The 24,969-nt window shown below is 40.7% G+C and overlaps 2 protein-coding genes across 3 annotated transcripts; one reads left to right on the top strand and one right to left on the bottom strand.

Annotated features, from left to right (window-relative positions):
* The first annotated feature begins 57 nt into the window (after positions 1–57).
* Positions 58–15,056, top strand: RPS6KB1 (ribosomal protein S6 kinase B1). 2 transcript variants are annotated; one of them, XM_058854232.1, is made up of 15 exons: positions 58–283; positions 3,457–3,506; positions 4,106–4,226; positions 4,539–4,607; positions 5,012–5,159; positions 5,786–5,843; positions 6,157–6,257; positions 7,140–7,230; positions 7,432–7,522; positions 7,815–7,922; positions 8,219–8,281; positions 9,024–9,101; positions 10,434–10,541; positions 11,084–11,196; positions 11,699–15,056. In XM_058854232.1, the coding sequence occupies exons 1-15, from the start codon at positions 212–214 to the stop codon at positions 11,934–11,936; spliced, it is 1,509 nt and encodes a 502-aa protein (XP_058710215.1). In that variant the 5' UTR covers positions 58–211; the 3' UTR covers positions 11,937–15,056. The 2 variants fall into 2 exon arrangements, with proteins under 2 accessions (XP_058710215.1, XP_058710216.1); XM_058854233.1 differs by lacking the exons at positions 10,434–10,541; positions 11,084–11,196; positions 11,699–15,056 and adding an exon at positions 10,248–10,417 and having other exon boundaries at positions 80–283.
* On the bottom strand, positions 14,068–24,954 carry RNFT1 (ring finger protein, transmembrane 1). The gene is made up of 9 exons (XM_058854234.1): positions 24,853–24,954; positions 22,752–23,152; positions 22,337–22,413; positions 21,819–21,919; positions 21,060–21,213; positions 19,197–19,355; positions 18,355–18,420; positions 17,837–17,938; positions 14,068–17,643 (listed from the first exon to the last, which is right to left on the bottom strand). The coding sequence occupies exons 1-9, from the start codon at positions 24,855–24,857 to the stop codon at positions 17,509–17,511; spliced, it is 1,200 nt and encodes a 399-aa protein (XP_058710217.1). The 5' UTR covers positions 24,858–24,954; the 3' UTR covers positions 14,068–17,508.
* Positions 24,955–24,969: the final 15 nt, after the last annotated feature.

Here is a 24,969-nt window from a genome sequence, read left to right as displayed (position 1 = left end):
GGCGGGCGGGCGCGCGCAGCACTCACCGCGCATGCTCGGCGGGGCCGGGACGCGCGCTGCGCGTGCGCGGCGGGCGCGGGCGGGGCGGGAGCGCAGGCGCGCTGCGGCCGCGCAGCCGGTGATGGCGGCCGCGGCGGCGCTGCGGGGCGCGGGCCCATGAGGCGGCGCAGGCCCCGGGCACCCGGCGGAGCCAGCGAGGGGCGGCGGCGCCATGGCGGGAGTGTTCGACATCGACCTGGACCAGCCCGAGGACGCGGGCTCGGACGAGGAGTTGGAGGAGGGGGTGAGAGCGGCAGCCGGGCCGGGGAGGGAGCGGGGGAGGCCGCGGGGCCTGAGGGAGCGAGGGCGCGGGAGGCGCCGCGGGGCCGGGCGGGGGCCGCGCTGAGGCGGCGGCGGGAACGCGGCGAGGCCGCCGCTGCTCCCGGGCAGAGCCCCAGGTGCCCGCGCTGCCCCGGGACATCGCGCCCGGAGCGGGCCGGCAGCTCTTCCCCGCGGAACTTCGGCGTTGGGATCCCGGCACGAGCGCCGCAGCGGGGGTGGTTTTTTTATTATGATTTATTTATTATCACATGTCCGAACGTCAGTGCAGAAGTGCCGATCTTTCTGGAGCCGTGTAAAGTCGCTGCTCTCGCGCCAAAATGAAGAGCAGAGGTTTAAAATGCTGCGTTAGGCGGCTCAGCGGCTGTTTGCAACTCGTGCTTTCGTGAGCAGCTCACCTGATAATGGGCAGTTCGCAGCTCGTGATGTTCATCTAGATCCTGTCAAAGCGTTAGGAGGATTTTATTGCATCATCTCTGTTTATGTTTTTCTAGATCTTCTGTTGCTTTTTAATACTGTTTTGTACATTAACCGTTTGCTCTTGCTTAAACTGCCAGTGCATTTATTTTCTGCTCTTTAAATACTAATGGCAGTCTTGAAGTCTTTGAGGTCATGGAATTGTGGAACAAATTGGGTTGGAATGGATCTTAAAGATCAACTCAGGCCATGGGCAGGGACACCTTCCACTCTCACAGGCTGTTCCAAGCCCTGTCCTTGGACACTTCCAGGGATGGGGCAACCACAGCTTCTCTGGGCACCCTGTGCCTCACCACCCTCACAGGGCAGAATTTCCCCCTAATATCTAATCTAAATCTCCATGCTCTTGTGAAAAGTCCCTTCCATGTTTGCTGTAGATTCTCTCCAGGTACTTCCCTCCAGGAGATAAGCACATATTCTGTTCCCCACACTCCGTGGAATCTGTAAAGATGTTGTTTGACAACTGAAGGCTTGAAAGCTTCTCAATCTGTAGGAAAAGCTCTGTCTGTCACCTCAATAATCAATAAAACACTTGGCTTTGGAAAACCGCTTGCATCACCCTGTTAATGCTGCCAAGAACAGGTTCTGAGAGAGGTGGCAAGAAAGTTGAGTTTGTTCTCTCTTGTGTTCCTGTAATTCAGTCTCAGGGAACAATTAAACCATTGTGGATTTTAAAACCTTGCCATGACTGACATTTTTACGGACGTTGGCAACCTTGGTTGGTCTCAGGTGCCTTTCGGCAAACAGATAAAGGAGGGTGAGAATGGGTTTGAGATGAAAACAACCCAACAGCAGGAAATGTCAGAGCAAGGAATGAGGGGAACATCAGGAATGTGTAAGGGGAGCGACATTCCAGTGGAAGTTATCTCCACAGCCTGTGTGTCCTGCAAGGCTCAGAGGATGCAGCCAGAGCAGTGGAGATCAGGAATGAGCAAGGGGGACTCTCAGGATTGTGCTGTCAGATTTCTGGTATTGGTCCCTGGTATCTCCCAAAAACTGAGTCCAAGAGGAGCCCAGAGAGCTCAGTCATGGCTTTGAGTAGGCAGAGCCATCCTGGAAAATCTGAAGCGTTGTTTAGAAGGAGTTTCCTCAAAAGCCATGTGGTTGTTTGCACTAATTATTATGGTGAAAAAAAACCTCAGCCTTAATTTAGGTGTTTGTAATAAATGAAACAATGTATGGACTGAAGGGCTGGTGGCTTCCCACTGCCTTTCTTGGTGTTGTGAAATGAGAAGAAACCCTGAAAAAATACCAGAATGGTATCTGAAGTGAATTTTGGTTAAATTAATACTGAGTATGAAACCCAAAGTTCACAGGAACAAGAGCAGCACACATTAACTTTGCCAGAACCATTGGGTAACAGGAGGAGTTGCTCTGGGAACTGAGGGGTGTTTATTCTCCGGGTTGAATTTTTTAAAATTCATTTGTTGGCATCTCAGAGTGGGGTCAAGGGCAGCTTTAGTGGCTTTTATTGTGAAACATGTCAATAAGCTGGATTTCTCTAGTAAATGTCAACAGGAGGACATGAGCTGGCAGCTCTCTGAGCTGGAAACAAACCTGATCTTTTGGACTCCTTAATTGCCTGTGGTGTTAGTAGGTGGATCCAAGAGTTAAATTCCCCTTTAGATCACCCAAAATAAACCAGCCTCTGTAAACTTTAACACTGAAACTGTTGAAAGTTTTGAGTTTTCTTTGGTTAGTGTTTTTTTCACTTGGATAATATTTTAAAATGCAGTCCTTGGCTTGGGCTGGTTTTTTCACGTCTCAGTGGGTTTTCTTTTTCTTCTCTGAATTTCACAGGTCACTCAATATATTTATATTCAGCCTGTAGGTTTCAGGCTGTTCACCAGGAACTCACAGTTGTTATTTCATGTCCATATTTTTAAAAATAAGAATGTGACAGTACAGTCTGGAGCTCACTAGAAGCTTGCCCATGACATTCTATTTGTATTCATTCCAGCTGTCTGCTGCCTTTGCACTTCTTTTGCTGTGTAGAGCCACAGCTAGAGGGAAGGGATCAGGTTAAAAATTCTTTGAAGGAAATATCTCTTCATAATTAAACCACATTCCTTAATGGTGACTGGTTCTGATGCTGAAGTGCAGGAACTTCAGTACTGATTGTTGGTCAGAAAATGTGTTTAACATCAGAGTAAAGTTGAATCCTTTCACCATGACTGGGATTTGACTTGCCAATATAAAATAACCAAACTTTCTGAGTAGATTGTTTGTTTCCAGTGCAGATGAGTCCCAGTTCATCTGTTTACACAATCTTTATTATTGGTCTTATTTGCATAGTACTGCAGTAGGACTCAAAAATTTATGTGTAAGAGGAATTTTAAAGAAAATTGCAGCACCTTAACATTTTTTAAGTTCACTTGGGGGTGTGAAAAATTGTACCTCTGATTTTTAAGTGATAGAATAACAATGCAGCCAAGTAAGACAGTGGTTCCCTGTGTCACTGTTTGAGACACATGGCAGTACTGCAAATCTGGCACAGAATTTAGTAGATTTTTTGATCTTCTGCTGATAATTTTGTCTTCCTGACCTATTTAATTATATAGAGATTTTGTCTTTTCAAACTTAAAAAGTTATAAACCACATCAGTGCATTTATTTTTAATGCTTTTGTAATTCATCTTTCTTCTACCCTTCTCATCCCCAGGGTCAATTAAGTGAGAGCATGGACCATGGAGGAGTTGGCCAATATGACCTGTAAGTTGCTGCTAGAAAATATTCTGTATCATTCATGCCAACCACATTTAACTTCTAATTTTGTTACATTGTTAAGGTAAATAGAAAACTTTGTCATTCCGGTTCCATTTTGAGCCGTTTTTAGATGTTTCACTCTTTCCTCACATTAAAATTTGTTAATTGTATCTTGAAATAAAATAATAAAACGAATTCTGGTGAAAGCTGCTGTTTGTCTTTTGATCCTTGTTTCTCCTAACAAATCTCTTGCCTTTGAATAATATTTGTAATATGGATATAACGATATAAAGAAATATCTGAGTCAGTTTGAGGTTTTCATCCTCTAAACGTAATTCTGGTGTAATGCAGAGATGTATTGTGCATTAAATTGAAGGGGTTTGAGGAAATCTTGATACCATAAATCCCCAAAATCTGCAGGTAACCTTCTCAGTGCAAGCTGCAGTTTTGCACACAATAAACAGTAATTCCTGAAGCTGGGAGCTCTCCAGGCCTCCCAGGCTGTCACTGTTAGGTCAGACAGACACTTTCCAGGCAGGCAGAGCTTTCAATTGCTCAGTTCTCAGTACCAGGTAGACTCACAGCCTTGTTCTGCTTTTCTGCAGTGGGATGGAACATTGTGAAAAATTTGAGATTTCAGAGACCAGTGTGAACAGAGGCCCCGAGAAGATCCGCCCGGAGTGCTTCGAGTTACTGCGTGTGCTGGGCAAAGGCGGCTATGGCAAGGTCAGGAACCCTCCAGCACCAAATCCTTCACACCCTCAGTGCTCCCTGCTTTGCTCTGATTTCCCCCTCTCTGAAAAGTCTGAAAAGGGTAGAACCATCCCAGCTGCCAAGGTTGGCACCCAGGTCCCTGGCAGAGCCTCACCCGCTGGAAGCAGCAGGGAATGTCCCAAACTCATTCTGCATCCAATCCCTGCCTCTTGCCTTGTAGTTCGTGGGTCATCTCCTCTCTCTCTCTTGCATGGCTTTGATTTTTAGCTTATGGCAGTTAATGCAGCTGAAATATGTGATTACCATTGTGTTGGTGTTGTTTAGGTGTTTCAAGTACGAAAAGTAACCGGAGCAAACACTGGGAAAATATTTGCCATGAAAGTTCTTAAAAAGGTAAACTAAATTTCACTACTTTGAATCTAAAAAAAATTTAAAAATTCTACCCCTACATTTACCTTTCAGAATTATCTAATGATTTAATATACATAAAAATAAGTTCTAGGATATACACAGTTTTTACTCAGACACAGTTGAAATTAGAATTAAACTTCAAATTTTTCTGTCTGGGTAGTTCTCAGCAGCTTGTTTAAATAGGTCAGGAGATCCGTGCCAACCTAAATCATCGTGTGATTCTATAAAATAAAGACTTAAACTTCTGCAAGAAATCTTATATAGATATTGTGGTGAAATGCAATTTTTTAATGCTGTTGCTAATTCATATGTAGTGTTATAATTTTAAAAACTCAGAATGCCTTGTTTAGCATGTTCTGTGCTCACATATCTCTGCTTTTTTGCAGGCAATGATTGTAAGGAATGCCAAGGATACAGCTCACACAAAAGCAGAGAGGAATATACTGGAGGAAGTGAAACATCCCTTCATTGTAGACTTAATTTATGCCTTTCAGACTGGTGGAAAACTCTACCTCATCCTTGAGTATCTCAGTGGTCAGTATATGACATTCTTTTACCTCCTTCTTGGGGTCTTACACAATCAAGAATTTGGGGTTCTTACCCTACAAGTAAAAGGCCAATTAATGATGGCTTGGTGTCTTAAACTGAGACAGGTTTGTATTAAAAATACATAGAAGAACATGAATAAACTTTCTAAGTCCATACAACAAAGAGGAATGAAACATAAAAGTTGTTTTTCATGACAGTACAGAAGAGAAGGGGTTTTAAGACATTTACTCCCACTAGATTTGTCATTTTTGTGTATTCTGTGCAATCCTACAGAGTTATCTGAGTGTTTAGTCCTTGCAGGTTCTTTGTGACAGAAGAAAATGTTACCTGTATTTCGTGGTTAGGGAAACAGACACAGATTAGAAGCAAATTTCTCAAGCTGTAAAAACAAAAAAGAGGGACAGAAATGCTCTTGTTTTTTACATGCTGATTTCTTGAGGTTGCTGGAATCCCAAAAGTAACAGAATACTGGCTCAGTTGGTTTTTTGTGAAACAGCCTGTGGTGCAGCAGGCAAAAATACCTGTTGCTTATAGTTTTCCTAGAAAATAGACTTCTGACTGGCTTAAAATGATACTTTTAATTGAGTACAATCTATTTTTTCTCATGACAGGAGGAGAACTATTTATGCAGTTAGAGAGAGAAGGGATATTTATGGAAGACACAGCTTGGTAAGCAAAGCTATTTTTGTAAATTAATAGTTTGAGGTTTTTTTCTAAGAGCTTAAACTTTATTTAACTACTGATTCATTTTAGAGTGTAGTGAAAGAGCAGTTCAGTGTGTTTGGGGAGGGTGTCCATGTGCTGTACTCACCAGTTTTGTGCTGGTGGAACTCCAGTCTTAAAACAGGAGAGGGTCCACTGCTGACTGCTCAGTGAGGCTCTGTCCATAGGGCTGTGGTCAAGGTTTGGGGGTTGAAAACTGTGAAAGACTTGCTTAAGATGCTCTGCATGATTGAATATGTCTGATTTTGTTCCCTTCCAGCTTTTACTTGGCAGAAATCTCAATGGCACTGGGGCACTTGCATCAAAAAGGAATCATCTACCGGGATCTGAAGCCAGAAAATATCATGCTTAATCATCAAGGTAGAACTCTAGTCATGAGTCAGGCTGCCAGTCCTTTGAAAACAATTCTCCCAAAGGTCACAGCACCTCAGTTTTACGTGAATCTCCTTAGAACAGTGGCAGGGTTGTTACCGCTCTTGGGATAAGTGAAGAGCTGCCAGAGCTAACTGCCCTCAAGCACAGCTTCCTTGGTTTAATAGGTCATGGCAAGCTCAAGTTCCATGGATCCAGGCATGTTTTGAGTGGTTGATTTGCCATTTCTGCATCTCTGGATTTTTTTTCTTCTGCTGGATCATTGTGAAGTAGAACCTGTGACGTTTTAGTCGATGGGGATGATTGATGGTAGGAAAGGCAGTTTGGGCAGGATGCCAAATCATCTGTGGCTGAAATGACTTAGCCAGCAGCTGACACTTCCCACTGACAGCAGTTTCAGTTCCTGATTGCACTGTTCCAGTGACTGGGTGACACTGATTAGTCTGGCAATCTGTACCACCCAGAATTTTCATATTTTCTTAAACAACTTATTTACTTAGTCTGAGTCTTTGTACTGAATTATTCAGAGCACTTTACAGTTTGTTGAAGATCATTCTGTGAATTTTGAAGCAAGCAGTAAAATTCAGTAACCTACTTTTTTAGCTAAATGATGCTCTGCAGTCTTTATGTTTAAATACATTTGTCTGTACTTGAATAAGTTTTGGTAGTTTGTCAAGTGGCAGCACTTGGTTTTCTCTGTAAGTGTGATTACCTTGTTCTCTTTTATGGCTGCATTGCTTTGTCAGACCATATGTGGACATAATTCAGAGTAATTACATATCCATGTTAAAAATTCCTAATTTTTCTCAGTGTTACTTCTACAAATGGTAGAATTGTGACAAGTTGTAAATTTGATCTATTTAATTCCAGGTCATGTAAAACTGACTGACTTCGGGTTATGCAAAGAATCCATTCACGATGGAACAGTCACACACACATTCTGTGGAACAATTGAATACATGTGAGCTGCACGATGAAATACAAAATATTGCTCTGCTCTGGGGGTAATGGCTGTGGTTTGCCTTTTTTAACTGGTGGTTCATGTATTCAGTCACTTAGGACAACTTCACTTGATAAATGGGGTTTTGTTTGAAAACTAGCAGTCACAGTTAGTATTAAGCTCATTAAAACACTTTCATATTTTTGATTTTTCTGCTTATAGGGCCCCTGAAATCCTGATGAGGAGTGGGCATAACCGTGCTGTGGACTGGTGGAGTTTGGGGGCATTAATGTATGACATGCTGACTGGAGCAGTAGGTGCACAGTTATAATTGCATGTATTTCCCTTTGTAGCTTTTCTGCTTCCCTGTACCCTAACTCAGCTGCATGTATAAATACATATATTGTATATATACACACTGCAAGTAAGAAAGAACCAAGATACAGCTCTCAAGTTTGACTGCAGACATGAGCTGCTTTTATCCAAACAGTGCCTATTTGCAGTAGTTTTACCTGCTTTATAAATGACTGAAGTGAGTTCTGTGTACACGAATTAAAGAACTGAACAAGTCTTGTTTTTCCTTCTGTTTCAATGGTGCTTTCCAGCCTCCTTTCACTGGGGAGAACAGAAAGAAAACAATTGACAAGATTCTCAAGTGTAAACTCAACTTGCCTCCCTACCTCACACAAGAAGCCAGAGATCTGCTTAAAAAGGTAGAATTTTAATGACTGTCAGTACTCCACATGTATGTAGAAAATAGAAATATAATGATACCGCTGTGGCTGTTCAGTTCAAGCTTGGTTAATTACTGATTAAGTCACTTTTTTGCTGAGTGGTACAGAAAGTAAATTCCTTTGAAAATACAACTGTTTCCAAGTGAATGCAGATTTTTCTAATTGTTCTATATTCATTCTGCACGGTACTCACTGAAGTGATGATTCATGGCAGAACTAGTCTGGTTATAACAGCATAACTAATTCTGCTTTTTTGGATGTTATTTCTCATCAAGCTGCTAAAAAGAAATGCTGCCTCACGTCTAGGAGCTGGTCCTGGAGATGCTGGAGAAGTTCAGGTAACTTGAGCTTAACTTGAGACTTCTTAAATTACCTCATTGAAAATAAAACAGCTCTGAAGGTACCTCAGAGTGTCTGTCTGGAAGGGTAATGAGCAGAAAGGCAGCCACATGTGGCAACTCATCAAAACCTGAAGTCTTTAAAGCTTAACAAATGCAGCTGTCTACCTACCTGATATTTTGAGATTTGAAAAATAACTTCTATTCTTCAGCTCTGTCTTGCAGTAGATATTTTCTAGTAGTTGCACAATACTAATTGTGCAGCCCTGGAAGGGTGAGAATATTCTCAGCAGTCTGGTGAAAAACTTGCCAACCTTGTATTAGTGCAGCTCCTGGAAGGGAAAAGTGTGGCATTCCAGCTTGACTTTGTTTTTGTGGTGATATTGACAAATAATAGAGTCCTCCATATTTGACAGTTCTGATAATTTGTCATTAATGCAGTATTTTGTCATGGTTTAACTTCTAAGGCTGGAAAATGCTGGAGGTATTTTGCATGTAAACTGGCTTTTTCTAACACTTCCAAGGAAATGGGGATGTGTTGTCTGACTTTGGAGGTGTGATCTCAATTCTCAGCTCTTCCAGCTACTCCGAGGTAGTGCTGCAGAATATTCTACCCTAAACCAAATGTGATTTTGGAAAGAAACACCCCAGAGAAAGGGTCTGGATAGAACATGTTAGTGGTGAAGCTCTGGGCTTTGTGCCCTGGGGGCAGGTGCTGACTCTGCTGTTGTCCCTCCTGCAGGCTCACGCGTTCTTCAGACACATCAACTGGGACGAGCTGCTGGCGCGCAAGGTGGAACCTCCTTTTAAACCCTTATTGGTATGTACTGGGAATACTGGGAGAGAGATATATTCCCTGTGTGCCTTTAGCAAAGCTCTTAATAAAACTTAGAAACGTTCACTTGACAAACTGGAGTGCCACTGATTCCTGGTACTTGAGTTACATCAGTTCAGGGGACAGATCCATCTCAGTTAAAGCTGGCAGATCTGATCTAGCACCTGATCTGCTTCAGTCTGAATTCCTCCTGCTTCTGACCCGTAGGTTAAACAGACCTGCAGGTGCAGTTCACTATGAGATCAGCTTCTAAACCCTCTACAGTAAGTCAGTACTTAGTTTCAACTAGATAGAGTTGCTAAGCAAAAGTAAATGAAATCACCTAATTAAGCATTTTCTGTGTTTGCTTATTAATCTTTACAATGCATCTTTTGCATTATAAGCAGTAGTTAGAGTTTACCTCAAACCACTGATGTGTTGAACAAGTTTTTATTATCCCATCTTATATTTGGATGATGTCTGGTTTTCCCTCTGGGTACAATCAGCTCCATCAGCTGTGGGTATTGCCACTTACAGTTCTCAGCTACTAAAATGCTCACTTAAAATTGGCTTAAGCATCACTAATGTCAAGCATTCTACAGCATGGGGACTCCCTTTTTCCCCTCACCTTTTGGAATGAAATTCAGAAAGATTCAAGACGGGTATTTCCAAATACTTATCTGAAGATGATTTTGGGTTTTTCTGCTAGTAGCAATTTTATGGAAGTTTCTTGTATAAACCAGATGGTTTTTCAACTTGTGCTTCCATGGTTGCATGAAGGCCTGCACACATGAATACCTGCTGCCTTTCCAGTGACACATAAAGAAGGGATTTTGGAATTACTATTCTTTGAGCAAATAAAACAATATCCTTCATAATCACTTATTCCAGAGTTGTCCTCCATCCCTCAGACTATGAACACTTCTGTATCTGCAAAAATGGGACAGAAACTATCTGGAGAGGCCTCCAAAAACTAAATAGTTGCAACTGTTCTATCCTGGTTGTGACAAGGGCTAAACTTGCAAGAAACTGGCATTGTATTTCTAAAAGTTTTTGTTTGTAATTTGAGAAATTTTTTTTAAGGCATCTTTTTAATTTGTGTTCCTTTTTGATCCATAATTTTTGCCCCTCCCCCTTGCCTTTATTTCTCAGTGTCAGTGCCCATAGTGACCTCCCACTGGCAGCGACAGGATTCCGACACCACTCCAGGGTTTTCCTCCAGCAGAGCTCTGCCAAAAACCCATGGAATGAACTCCATCCAGAGGCTGCACTGCTCACCGCTGAGCCATTTGGTTGATATCTGTAATATAAACCCTTAATCATTTTGTTTTTGCAAAGCAATCTGAAGAGGATGTGAGCCAGTTTGATTCAAAGTTTACACGTCAGACACCTGTTGATAGCCCAGATGACTCAACTCTCAGTGAAAGTGCCAACCAGGTCTTTCTGGTGAGTGAGCCAGGGACAAGTGAGGAGTGACTGTGGAAAGGGAGGTTTGCTACTGGAAATGGGGACATTTCAGCTAAATTCATTCTGTTGACTCCTAACACTTTGAAGCAAACTCTCATAACTAAACCCAAATCCTCTGACAGGTTTGAAATGTTGGAAGGCTTTGAAAATACTTTGGTTATTGCTGACATTTTCTTTATACAGCAGCCAACGAACAGTGCTGCCCTTGTGGAATGTCAGCATTCTGATTCAGAGGTGCACTGTGGACCCTGCACATGGCATTGCTTTCACAGCCATGCAGAGACAACAACAGCCACTCCATAGAGCAAAATAAATTGAGTGTGCCTGTGGGAATCTGTGATCTGAGGAGAAATAGCTGGGGTGTAACAACTCCCTGAAGTCCCACTGTTTGCTTCAAGGAGTGAATCTGTCAACATTGACTCTTACAATTTTCCTGTAATAATCAGATTTTAATAACTTCACAAGTGATCCTGAATGTAGACCTTGCCTGTGAGTTGCAGTGCCTTTTTCCTCTTTTGCAGGGTTTTACGTATGTGGCTCCATCTGTACTTGAAAGCGTAAAAGAGAAATTTTCTTTTGAACCAAAAATTCGATCACCTCGCAGATTCATAGGTAGCCCTAGGACACCAGTCAGGTACTTTATCTTCTTTTTCTTTTTTTTTTTTGTTTTGAATACACTTTTTGACAAGTATTTGAAGCACTAGAAATAAAAAATGCAGCCTTGCTTCTGAGTAAGCCCAGCACTTCCATTAGAAGTGATTCTGTTTTATAAACCACATTATTTAAGACAAATCTGTGGTGTTGGGCAGCACATGAAGTTCTAACCAGTTGCTTTTCAGTGCTGACACAGCTTCAGAGTGGTGATTTTGATACAGCTAAAACTGTTTCAGAACATCCTAAGCACTAAAGAGTCATGGTAGTGCAGAAAAACCCTTCTGCAATCACCTCAAAATGAGAGAATTTTACAAGAGACTGGTAGAAGCCAGACATGGAAATTTCTCAAACTCCTGGAAGTGAAAGGAAAAATCAGAATTGCTTCTCCATAGGCATTTGAGTGCAGTTTCCTGCAGAGTAAGGGATAAACCTTGGTGCTATGTATGTGTCCGTATCTGATTTTTGTATTTTTTGTTTTAAAGCCCTGTCAAGTTTTCCCCTGGGGAATTCTGGGCAAGAGGTGCTTCTGCCGGCGCATCCAACACCCAGACACCTGTGGAATACCCGATGGAGACCAGTGGAATAGAACAAATGGATGTGACAGTTTGTGGAGAGGCTTCAGCACCACTTCCAATCCGGCAACCAAACTCTGGGCCCTACAAAAAACAGGCTTTTCCCATGATTTCCAAACGACCGGAGCACTTGCGCATGAATCTATGACAACACCATTTTTGTAAGCCTTGGAAGGGAAGGTGGAAAACCAAGAACGGACATGAGCCCCCTTGAAGTTGAAATTTGAGGGCTTGTTTGGTTTACTCTTAAAAAGTGACAGTATCAAAGAATCGGTCATTGCACAGAGAGACTTGGAAAGCAAAGAAAAACGGATTTTTTTTTTCCTGTCAATCAATGGTGCATAAAAAAAAAACAAACAAACTTTAGCAAATGGTATTGCAGAACTCTAGGCACATCATCTTACTGATTCCAGTGACATCTTCTCACCTTATCAAGGATCTTTCAGCTTGAGAGCTCGAAACTGACAGTATTAAGGGGCAGGATGTTGCTTCAGAATCACTGGTGTAGTCGTGAATGTGTCGAGGAGGGTTGGCCCTTTCACTAGGCAGAGTTTGGAATGCCTGCAGGCTTGCAGCTGAGGGGTAATTAGCATGCAAGCTTCATTAAGCGGTTTCCTACAATGGGGTGGAATCACAGAGGAAAGCTAAACTTAATTGGTGTTTCACATTCAAAACATAATGAGTTTTTTTATATATATATATATATAAAATATATATTTTTCAAATAGATTTTTTGATTCAGCTCATTATGGAAAGTATCCCAAAATGAAATAGGCAAACTTAATTGGTTGCTGTGAAGAAAGTTCAAGGCTCTAGTTCTGATTCTCCTCCTCATGAACCAACCAATCAATAAATGAATCACTCACTGACCAGCCTGGCAGTGCAGGGTGGGAGAGAACTGTTTTCCTGCTTCCCCAGCTGAAATCCCTGTTTGTTCCTGCAAAGACAAATGGATCTAATCAAACAGCAGTGCTGCTATGTTTTAGGCTTAACTGGAAGCCATGGGCTCACACACGTCCTGCTTATTTCATGCCTGTCCTCAGCAGACATTTCACTGGGAAACATCACTTTTGTACATGCTGGTCCTCAGCTGGGCACAGCTGGGCAGCTCAGATTCTTACCCACAGAGAGATTAACAGTGAGCAGAACACAAGGTCAGTAGAAATCTCTAGAAAGTACCACATGAAACACAGATAAATCCTCCAGAGTATAATGAAATAAATATTTTTGTAACCAGTGGGTAAGAATTTGAGGATTTTTAAAATTATTATTATTATTATTAATAATAAAATTTTGCTTATGGTAGTTTCCTGCCATTATACATTTCTTAAATTTATCAACATTTTTTTTCTATGCTGGGGCAATAAATTTGCTGATTGTATGAGTAAAGTGTTCAATGGCCTTTCAGTGAATGTCTTCCACAGTGGGTCAGAACTTTAGCAAGACTTTAATTTAGCAAACATGTTCTTAAGGACACTATTTATGTTTTTAAAATTGTCACGATCTGTACAACTGACTTACAGGTACAAAGAATAAAATAAAGGTAAAACTTTACCTTACTTTAAATACTTCCTGCCTTAAAGAGAAAGCATTTCCATGAACATAGCTGGTGAAAGGGTTAATATCTGCAGAGCTTTACCCTAGAGTTAGAGTGTGGATGGTGTGTGCGTGTGTGTGGAGATGATCATGCAGCTGCATACAAGTCCTGTCACTTTTTGCCTGCCACACGATGCATTATCTTTTAGTCAAACTGTGCAAAGTCTACTTCTGGTGTTTCACAACAGTAGGGATTTTTTTATTCTAGATTCTGCTTACTCTGTGGATACTGAATCTTTTTGAGCCATAGGATCCAAGCCATAAAACTCTCTCTAAGCGTTGAATCCGATCACAGTGCTCTTTGCTAAAATTGGCAAGGCAGAAGGATTCAGTGGTACCTTGATGCTAACAAAGAACCAACACAAAAAAATGGTTATGACTGAGCAAAAATTAGGCTTTTTTTAACTTCCTGATAAGCCTTTTGTTGAAAAATATAATTTTTTTTTTAAGTTTAGGAGGAAAATCAAGTTAACTTACAGTGACATACTGGAAGATTGCCATTGTTCAGTTGGTGACGTGGCCACGGGTGATTTTGTGGAACCAAAATCCAGGTGCTCAGGAGTGTTTGCACTGGGCCTTTCTGCAAACACACAGCACCTGGACTTTCCTGACATTCACTGAGGATAAAGGAATTTGGTTAAAAACAAAACAAAAAAATAAACAACCAAAAAAAGAACCTTTTAGAGGCAGATCCCTCTTGGTCCTAGTTACAGCTAACAGTTGCTTTTTGCTTGGCTGGATAGAATTGTCCAGTGGAATTGGTTTAATGGCTGGCAAGAATGGCAAGAGTTGTTTGTCTGAGTTCACTGATCAATTACAAACCCAACCCATTGGTTTTCCAAGGAATTCCATGTACTGTCAATGTTTTAGCCCGTAGATTGTAAGTTGAATTCCCTACCATAACTGTGAAACTTTCGGAGTGTGACTCAGACAGCAAGCACACACTATGCAATATGGTTTATCCTGTATTTATTTGTAAAAATATCAGACATAGATCCTCTATATATATATATATAATAGTGTCAAAATTACTAGTTGTGAACTAAGGGGAGTGGAGTTCTAGCTCCTGTCTGGCTATTTCAGATAAGTGCAGAATGCATTGAATATTGGAGAGCTTAACAAGTGCTTTCTTTTGTTCATTTAAAAATGTCTTAAATTTTTCATTAGAGTATAGAATCTTATTTTTTTTATTTTGTACAAGCTGCGCTTTTTTAATTATAATCACTGAAAAATTCACTATAATTTGATTTTATAGGATTTTTGTAGCATTACAAAAATATAGTAAAACTGAGGTTAATACCTGTTGTGGCTAACCATATAAAAGTATTAAATCTTAAACTTGAACAAAAGTCATATTTTTTTTTACTAGATATTAAATAGGGAAATATTTTGTTCTGCAGGTCATTATCAGAAAAGGTTTCTAGGTCAGCTGTGTTACCAGCAGTTTTTCTTTTTCCCATTTGATGCAGAAACTATTCTGGTATAAGATATTCAGAATTCCATAATTTTTCTCTGTGGGAGTGATGCATACATTTGACGCCATTCGTGTACTAAATTGTAATTTTGGGAATGCTGGAATAATTCCTACCAAGACTGTCTTAATTGTGCCATCTGACATTTGAATGTCATCCTGGTATTAGCTCATAATAAAAGATAAAAATCAACGAGTCAATTGTTCTTTTGAATATCCCTGGTTTTTTTTTGCTGTGCTGTTTAAAAGCTGAACTGCTGGAGAACATTTCATATTTGAGTCCACTCAGAAGTGTACAGTTCAAGTTTATTTTGGGTCTGTTCTCTTTTCAATATTAACTCCCAACCTGCTCTCAGTGTTAATCAACAAGTGCATCAAACATTGAGGAGGCTGCTCTGGTTTTAGGGCAGATGTTTGGGGTTTGGTTGGTTTGTTTAAATTCTGTCTCTACAGCAGGCTCCTTGCTGTTTCATTTTCCCAGCTGAGGAAAATCCTTTATCCAAAGGAGAAGTCATTAAGAACAAGGAAATTCCTTGAATATTCTCCCTGGAGATCCCACCTATGTGCAGATCCCATGTATGAACTTCTCCAGTTGTTCTCTTCTAGACTAAATCCACCTGTAGCTGTCTGTAAGAACACCCTTGAGCTGCCTTAGCAGAAACAAAGGTAATCCCTGTCCTGGTTTTCATCTCTCACAGTTTACTGCAACTAAATACCCTCAAGAGCTAAATAAGGTGAATGTGAATAGCAACTAAATGCAAATTAAAACATATGTTAATCCAAGTGACCTATTTGTATTTTAGGAAGTAGGTAGGTTTTAAGTATAACAGGAAATGTAAATCATTGTCTTTCCTGAGAGCTTTGATGGGAAATGGAGGAGGAATTCCTTCACAACATAAAGACCCAAGAGAGGTTCCTTCTGGTACTGTCCCCTGGGGTCTTAGGCTCTTAAAAAGTGGCTGTTGATTGTCATTTGTCACCCTGTGTGTCCCTGCAAGCAGAGCAGTGGCCCTGGCATGGATCAGGGGGAGCTCCATGGCTCAGAGAGGATGCCATTCCTGGATGTCAGATACTCGCTTTTTTCCCTGTCTGTAACTAAGATGAGAATGACTTGTTTGATTTATGAAGTGTAAATCTAAACCAGTTGACCAAAATCTCTTTTTTATTCTTGGGGTTTTTTTTAATAAAACATGTTTTTAAAATTAGTGGGTTTGGATAGAAAAAACAACAGAAAGAAAGAGGAGAAATTGTTCCCTGATCCCTGTTTTTGACCAATCTCCACACTTACTCTGGTTGTTACTACAGTGTTGTGGACAAAGGCCAAAGGATCAGGGTTGATTTAAAGCACTAACACTTTGTTGGGCTCCATAAAATAATCTTGGTGAGCTTTACAGGCCACATGTAATATTTCTTAGCTTGAATCTCCCATCTCATTAGATTTTTATTCTGAATACTGGATTCTGCCCTTGGAGCTGTACCTTTAGGGTGTTCAACTGTTTCACTATTTAATTGTTTTTACTGAATATACAAGTTTTCTAAATGTCTTCAGGCAAGACAAGCTCAAGGTAATGGTAACTAAATGTAGCTTTCCTGTAACAGAATCATTTGAGTGATATTTTTAGTCTTACCTGAATAGCAAAGTGAAAAAAAGAAAATCAGGGAAGAAAAGTGAGGTTACAGAGAAGTTAGTGCTAGAAATAACATAAAAACTAATCATGAACAAATTGTAACATGTAAAGGGTTTTTGTTTTCTTTAACAAGAAAAATATATCTGGCAGCGAGTAGTTAAGTGCTTACATATGAGTTAATACCAAAACAATAAGAAATCTTCTTTCTTTATTCAACATGCACCAAACAAATAGATTCAAATGCATTTATTCTCTCTGATTTCTATGCAAACTACAAATTGCAAATAGAGTATAAAATAGATTGTCTCCTGTAAGAAAATCTGGTTCCTGTTATGACAAAAATATAGTATTAAAGATTTCTTTTAAAAATAACAGCTTTATAAAATGCTAAGTAAAAATCTAACATCAGTGGTTGGTTTAAAGCCAAAAGATTAAGCCAAGGATCCATTAGAAGCCTAAAAGAACCTAAAGGGGGAAATATCTTATTCTTGTGTTTATCTACAGGTGCAGTGAGAAATAGTTGCTGTTCTGGGTACATTAATAAGCCCATTTCTTTTATTTACTGGGCAAGCATCAAAGATCTTTAATTACAAGAGTGGCAAGCAGCTCTAATTCTCACTGCAGTCCAGAGTATAAAATTTGCTCATAACCTTAATAAAATCAGTAAGTTGACCTTTTGGCTTGAGTCGTGTTAGAAGGATAAATAGAGTTTAGTACAGTCTGGAACCCTATTAAACTTTTGAAATAAAATGTTAAATTAAGAAATAATGCAACACATTTCTAGGATTTGACTGTTTCCTATGAGAAATACAAGAGAAGCAATGCTGGCTTTTCTGCATTCATTATGAGAACTTCAGTTATCTCTACTTAAAAAAAGGTCAAGTTGCCATTTTCTGCACCGTTTTAAATACACAGTATCTGCAATTTGGAAACTCCTTCCTTGTGCCACCTACAATTTCATCTGCAGTAAACTGAAAAACCTTAGTGTGAACAAACAAACTGGAACCCAAGTTGTTTGACAAGCTTTAGAAAATCTGGAGATGCATAGATGTGGCTCCATCCTTCCACTTGTTAACATGGTCTGAAATAACAGTTCTGCAGAGTGGACAGGTTTTTTCTCTATTAAACCATAAAGAGATGCATTCTTCACAAAATGTGTGCTGGAATGAAAAGAATGACAACTTAGAGCTTCTAAGCTCTTCCATTTATATTATTTGTACAGTCTGATTTCTAAAAATAATCATCAAACATACACTCATCTATTTTTTATGTCATCTTGTGTAACAGTAGTTTAAAATATTCTTTAATTTAAAAAAAAAACCACAAAACAACAAATGGGATTATGTGTATTACCTGACAGATCAGCAGAATAGGCTTCTGAAATTCAGCTTGGCAAATGGAACAAATATCATCAGATTCAGAGCACTGTCTCTTGCTGGCTGGCACCCCATAGTGCTGTAAAACAAAGGATTTGCAGCAAATATTAATTTTGAGGGGGATGAAAAAGCCAAACCCAAATACCAGGACAGAAAGGAATTTGGAATAAGGGCTGCAGGGAAACTTAAATCCCTCATCTAAAGAAACATCACTAATTTTTAAAGTAGAAGCAGGACAAAAAATATTATTTCACATCCTTTTATCTGAAGGGTGTGCAAATATTTTTGGTGGGTGATTTTGTTGTTGTTCAGGTGACAGCACTATCATTCAGTCGAGGAACTCAGACTGTGAAATGGAAGAATGAGTATACAGGGATTAATTTAAAAATGCATTTGTTTATTGCTAAAACAACACAAACAGGAATGAGGAATTTGTAGAAGGATTTTGATAGAAACTGGGGCTATGGTTTTGTCATAAGAGAACTCAGTACTCACTGGGCGTGTAAAAAATATCCGTAAGACCTGCCTGAAGTTTCTCCATTGTCCAAAAAAGCTCAAAAGCTGAAATGGGAAAGGAAACTTGAGTTATGCCTAAGTATTTTTTCACTGTAAACTAAAAAGCTCCCAAGCTTTTGATTCCAACACTGGAAGTTTCATTGCTGGTTGGATGTTCAAGTCACATAAGCACAGTGATAGCTCAGACTGACCCTATTTTAAATGTTTGAAATGTAACCAAATGAAGAATTTAGGCTGAAGTTTTCCTGGTGGAAGTCTGGTTTTTAAGAGTGGTTTTTAAGGTTCTGAAATGAAGCACTGGAGTGCAAATGTATCAGCATTATTATTATCATACTTGCAGTGGTCTTTTAGTCCTGGATTTAAAGTAGCAGAGCATGATGAAGTGTTGGTCATGTTTAAAGCCAAACATCTGGGGCAGATGAGCACTTTGGAGAAGCAGAGAGCCATTGGGAAGATGTTTAACTTGTTTAGCATCACACAGGATACTCCAGCAGAGAAAATTTTCTTTCTTGGAAAATGGTGACTCTTTTAGCTGTTAATTTTATCTTTATTTTTGCAAGTTCTGTGTCTGATGTGAGGGGACCTATGGCAGCTGTGTTCTTTGCATTGCAATCCCAATCCATTGCTAGATAAAGACGATTTTGAGTCCTGAGCCAGTTTTTCTGGAAGGCTGCATCAGTAAAACTGAAGCAACTTGGCAGTGAGCACAGAGGGGAACTTCCAGAAATGTGTTGTGTCTGTAACCCTCCAGTGATTATTCCTGCAGAACAATCACTTGAGAATTTTATATAAAATTTGAGAAGAGTATAAAACTTGCATACCTTGAGGATGAGGTAGAGAAGGCCCAGCAGAATGCCAAGGGTCCATCCCAGTGCAGTGTCCAGCTCCCCATAGGCGATGAGGTAACGGAACCAAACTGGTATGGGGACAAACATACGGTAATACTGGCAGAGTTCTTCTAACAGCATGTACCAGTAGCCCTAAGCAAGACATGCAAAGGAATAGCTCAAGATTTAAAACTCCAAGGATTTCCAAAATACACAGAAAAGATGCATTGTTATTCTTTGGAGTAGCTTCTTCTAGTAATGAAACAATTAAATGTGAACCACAGAAAAAAAAAGATCAGAGGACGAGTCTCACCACAACTGTACAAGTTAGAGTAGCAGAATTGATTGCTGGACTGCAGAAAATCAAATTATAGGCTGAATTGGAATGGCTTGGCAGATGCCTACCTATTTAACAAGGCCATCAGACTTAATTTCATAAGCATCACAAGAAGTAAAGTGACATGAAAATTTGGTCACAGAGCTCAGCTTGTCATGAGCCAGAGTTGTGTCCCTCACTCAGGGTTAAAAAGTGAGAATAAGGCCCATTATTTTAGGAATTATTAAATAATAAATAATAATAATAATAATAATAATAATAATAATAATAATAATAATAATAATAATAATAATAATAATAATAATAGTACATTACAAACTGTTTTCCTGTAAACAGTTTTGTGTCTGTCTAAGAAACTTGTTTATTATCTTCTGATAATAAACTTCTTTAAGGATGGGGTGATACAAAAACTGGGGAGCCAGGAGAGAAGCAAAAGGGGAGCTGGACTGAACAGGTAACCAGTGTTCAGTAACACCCAAAAAATTAGTGAATAACGAAACACAAGTGTCCTGCGCAGAACACTGTGTAATGTATAATCATAAATATTTAGCTTAGATTTTAAAGAAATAAAGTAAGTTTTTCTTAAAACTGTATTTGTAACTCTTTCTATAATGTTCACAGGATGATGCCACAGTTTGTCACTATTGACCAGATTTCTTCTTTAATTTAGCCATACTTGGTGTAATGGAATTTTCAATAACTTTTTTGCATGTTACATCACTAGCTGTAGAAAAAAAAAATAGAGATCTTGATTATATATCAGTATTTGGAGAAGCCAGTTGTACCTCAGAAGAACTTGTTCTGGTACATTGTAAGAGATAAAAACATCCCAAAACATCCTGTTCAAATGCTACCACATCAAACTGTATTTGCTAATTTACTTTTTCTGAACCAGCACTAGTAATTGCAATTTTAAGATAAAATGTAATTGGTTTTGCCTGCCTCACCTTGGGAAGCAGATAAAAATAAATACACCACCAGCAAGCGAAAGCTTCTGAGAAAATTATTAAACCTCACTGATTTGAGAAATTAAGCTATGAATCAAATTCCTTCATCTGACACAAATATTCCTTAAGTTTATTAACAACAAAGAAAATTCAGGATTACTTTTGAAGAGACAGAAAAAAACAGCTGTTTGCACATGCAGATCTTAAAATCTTGACAGTTCTTGTTGAGCATGTGCAAAATTTGCTGTGCTCCAGCTGCTTCAGGCCAACTGCCCGTGTACACATTCCTACAGAGCAGAAAATAAAAGGTTTGCTTCAACCCCCAACTTGGAGACAGAAATAAACCCATTTATCCAAGGATATAATACAAGCAATTGTTTCAGATCAGGCTGAAAACCTTTTTTAGCACCAAGCAGAGAAGAACATGAAATCCACAGGGTTTTCTTGCCCACGGTGTGGATTATATACAGACATTTAATTAAAGATTTTTCTCTGGGTAGAATTTAATAATTAGTTACTTTTACCATAAGAGAATCTTCACAAGGAATCAAAACTACAAGCTTGTTTCCTTACCTTGGATTTAAAGGACATGATAAAAGAAGGCACCAGGAGAATAAAGCACTTCAAGCCCATGAAGAGGAATTTCAGAATAAAGTCTGTGACTCCCACAATCCAAAGCACCTCCCAAAAGTTCATAAAATCCACAGTGGGGCTTAAGAAGATTAAGCTACAAAAAGAAGTATCAGAAGTTACTGGAGCACCCTATTTAGAGGAAACTGTAACCTGAGATTATCACAGCAGGTTTAATTAAAAAAGGAAACCTGGTTTACACCGAGGGAGAACATTTGCTAAGAAAATGAACTGCTCATTGTAAATGGATCACTGAGGATCTCTGACAACTTTTCCATCTTGGAACCTTCTTTGCTGTATCTTCATCACAGCCCCCATCCTCCAGAGCTCAGTTTGCTGTCTCAGTTTAGCATTTAGCACTTGATTTCCAGCCAAGGCTGCAGCTACAGAATGGTCAAGGGGGAAAAATCAATTGGAGTCATAAACTCCACGGAGCACCAGGATGCCACGTTTGGTACTCCCAAGGGTCAAAGCTGGGAATGGTCTCTGTGGCACAGTAGTGCCACTAAATCGAGTATGGAGTCTAGATAATTCCATCATACTGCTTTTAAGGACAGCACCTGTTAAATTTGGCAGAAGGGGAGGAATGGAGATTAAAGTGAAAGAGAAACCAATGCCATAATTAAAGAAAAACAGCAGATAAAGTGTCCCCAGTTAATGTCTGAGTAACATATGGTGGGGTGGAACTGTTTCTCTACTTACCTGTGATACAGGGACTGAGAGTGGAAGGTGTAATACAAGAGGAGAGATGATCCACTTAGGTAGAGTAGTAACCAAGTGCATTGCAACTTGGAGCACCGTTCCTGCAAGGGGATTGTAAAGACACTGCAGTCCTTGCCTCAGAATCAGTGCTGATACACATCCCAAACACCCAGTCTGTTGCACCAGAGCAGTTACTACCAGAGGACTTCACCTCAGGGGGTTTAGACCCCATAAAATAGGAGAATAGTTAATAGTTAAGAAGCTACTACATAACTTACAAAAAAGTGATTTCAATAGTCAAAGTCAGAGGAGAAAAAATCCCACCCTCCTGAATTTTGCAAACCTTGTTATCTGAGTAGCTCCCCTGTACAGAAGCATTAAGACTTTACTTCCACCTTAATACCTAATATTATTAAGTAAATAAAACAGCATCTCCATTCACATTTCTTTCAAAAATGGATTAACTTGTTTAAGTCTTGCTTAACTTAAAGAATTTTGTTGCATAGGGTGATACTTACTCTGAGAAAAACCTGATTTACTATGCTTTTGTTTGCATATGCATAAGTTGTTAGCAGCCCAATTCCAAGAGAAATGCCTATTAGGAAAATAGGATCAGTTATAAACATGAAAAGGAAAAAAAAAAAATCACTGAACTGGGTTAAAAAGCAGCCACTTCTAATATGTCTTTGTAATTAGAATTAATAGCTCAGACTCTCAAGCCAGAATAATTAAGCACATTGTACATATGCCAGCAAAGGAAACAGAAGCCACTGAAATGTAGTTTAGTAAATCTCACTTTCTGATGAATAAAGCAAATAAAAATAAAGCTAAAAATAAATTGAATTACATTACAGGCATGGTTATTAGTACATTTCTTGGCGGGGGGAAGGGAGGAGGGTCTGTTCCCTCCGAGCTGATTTTGCTCTACTCTACCAGTTATGTGCTGCATGAGGAGTTTGACACACAGGATCAGGAGGTAGGGCAGGCTCTTGTGCAGCCACTGCAGGAGGTACCGCAGCTCCGACAGGGAGCTGCCGCCCTGCTCCTCCGGCTCCGGGGCTGCATCCTCGAGCCCTCCTGCCTCGCCATGGGCGTGCCCGTGGGAGCGGCTCTGGGAGCCCGGCCTGGAGCCCCGGGAGCTCGCGTTTTCCCTGGATTCCCCCGCGCTGGAGTTCAGCTGGATGCGCACGTCCCCGGTGCTGGGGTGGCAGGAGCCCTCTCCCGACAGCCTGGGCGAGGAGGAGTCACCGCCGCTCGCCTGGATGCTGTGGAGATGGGCGCAGTCGGGTTGCATGGTGGAGCTTGCTCCTGGAGGTTTTTCTAATCTGTGTCTCCTAGAGCGGGATACAAACAGGGACAGTTAAAGAAAGAGATAAATAGTTCAGGAAAATAAAAATCCAGTAGGTTGTACTGAGCGACTGAATGAAGGCAAGATTCTCTGAGATCCTGCCTGAGTTTGTTCTCTGGTTTACACCCACTCTCCACAGGACAACTTCCTGTGTCCCATAGTAAAATGATTTACTTCCCTCCACGTGTTGATTTCCCAGCCTGCAGTGACCTGGCTGCCTTTGGAACAGCTAAAAGTGCAAATCAGAACAGCAAAATCTGCTGGACAGGAGACCAGCACTGGCTTGTACAGGAGAGATCTTGGAAGTGCTGCATAATTTCACAAAAATAGCAACAGCAGTGGGCCAGAAAAGGAGCAAACACTGATGGGAAGGAAGCAGGGAATACATTTCCATGCAACCATTAATTGGTGAGCGCTGGTTCAGACACGTCCAGCCAAAAGCCAGTGCATGCTCAAAACTGAGGGCCATTATGAGATTAATGAGATTATCCTGTCTGGGGAAGGGAGCAGAACCAGGTTAGGCCATTTTCTAAGAAGCATTTAAAAGAGGGAAAAATGAAATGCAGCCAAATGAGGTCTGATTTATTTTTCCTTTGGCATCTTTTGGTTGTCTTCTGGGCAGTTTTTCACTTCTCTGTGAATCTTTAAACAGATCAAATAGGGTTAAATCAACTTCTCTGGACTGGTGTGACATCAGAGTAATGATTTTGGAGAATGCCTTGAAGCTGAATTTGACACAATACTTGTCACTATGGAGTAATATTGAAACACTGAGAATGTTGTTATAATCCTCCTCCTTATTCAAACTCTAACAGATTCCTCTTTGAAATTATTTTTTTCACAGCTAGGTTCACTGGGGATACAAAAACAAAACAAAATTGGTTTTGCACACCAAAAAGTTCTGGATGCATTTGCACAAACCTCAAATTCTTTAGCCTTTAAAAAGAAGGAAACATTACAGAGTAGAACCACTTTAACACATTAATATGAGAACACACTAATATTTACAAATACTGCTCCTACTACTATTTTGTGTTGGCCAAAGATGACATCATACTTCAAAACAACCAAAATTCTCGTTCTGTATTTTTTTTGCACATGAATAAACGCGATGAAGCAGAGATGTTATTGATTTGTGTGAACAGTGTTACTGAGCAATGTTTTTACAGGAAGGAGTAAAAAAGACACCTCATTTGCACTGCAGTTGGTGTTTTGGGGCCGGGTTCTGCAAGAACTGACAGCTCGGTGTTTAAAAAACCGGAGCTGGAGGATCGCAGCCGCCCCTGGCAGTACGCCGAGCAAACTTTCAAATCACCGAGTTATAACATGGGATTTCAGAGAAGACTCCCGCACCCACACAGATTTTGTTCTCCCCTCCAAAAATTAGCTAAAATAAGGCTCTTGAGAAAGGCCCCTTCGAACGTTCCCCGTCTCTCCCGGGGCCGCTGCTCCCCCCGCGCTCCGGGAGCTCCTCCCGCACCTTGCCGGGACCCCCGGGAGGGTTTGAACCGCCGGGAACTCCTCAGGAAGGTTCGTCCCGGGAACCCCTCGGGTGGGTTTGTACCGCCGGGACCCCGCACAGAGAAGGAAAGGCTGATCCCAGAGCCGCGTCCCCGTGTCCCCCTCCCTGCCCTGCGCTGTGAGGGGGCGCGGGGGGCGGCCCCTTTCCCGCCCCTTCCCCGGTACCTCATGGGGCGCCCGGCGCCTCCCGCCCGCCGCCCGCCGCCATCGCCGGGGCCGAGGGGGTGTGAGAGGGCGCGGCGGGGGGAGGAAGAGGAGGAGCCGTGAGGGGAGGAGGAGGAG

This window comes from Poecile atricapillus, chromosome 21, assembly GCF_030490865.1.
Source record: "Poecile atricapillus isolate bPoeAtr1 chromosome 21, bPoeAtr1.hap1, whole genome shotgun sequence".
NCBI classification, from domain to species: Eukaryota; Metazoa; Chordata; class Aves; order Passeriformes; family Paridae; genus Poecile; species Poecile atricapillus.
The sequence above is the reverse complement of the archived record's forward strand: the minus strand, read 5'-3'. Positions and strand labels throughout refer to the sequence as shown.

What these genes read in the sequence shown, in the direction of transcription:
- RPS6KB1 (XM_058854232.1), top strand. Translation starts at nt 212, where the DNA reads ATGGCGGGAGTGTTCGACATCGACCTGGACCAGCCCGAGGACGCGGGC. An exon ending in GGAGTTGGCCAATATGACCT is followed by an intron (nt 3,507 to 4,105) that starts GTAAGTTGCTGC and finishes GCTTTTCTGCAG; the next exon opens with TGGGATGGAACATTGTGAAA. An exon ending in TTTATGGAAGACACAGCTTG is followed by an intron (nt 5,844 to 6,156) that starts GTAAGCAAAGCT and finishes GTTCCCTTCCAG; the next exon opens with CTTTTACTTGGCAGAAATCT.
- RNFT1 (XM_058854234.1), bottom strand. An exon ending in TCATGTCCTTTAAATCCAAG is followed by an intron (nt 19,356 to 21,059) that starts GTAAGGAAACAA and finishes TGTCTTGCTTAG; the next exon opens with GGCTACTGGTACATGCTGTT. An exon ending in GGATATTTTTTACACGCCCA is followed by an intron (nt 17,939 to 18,354) that starts GTGAGTACTGAG and finishes TTTGTTTTACAG; the next exon opens with CACTATGGGGTGCCAGCCAG.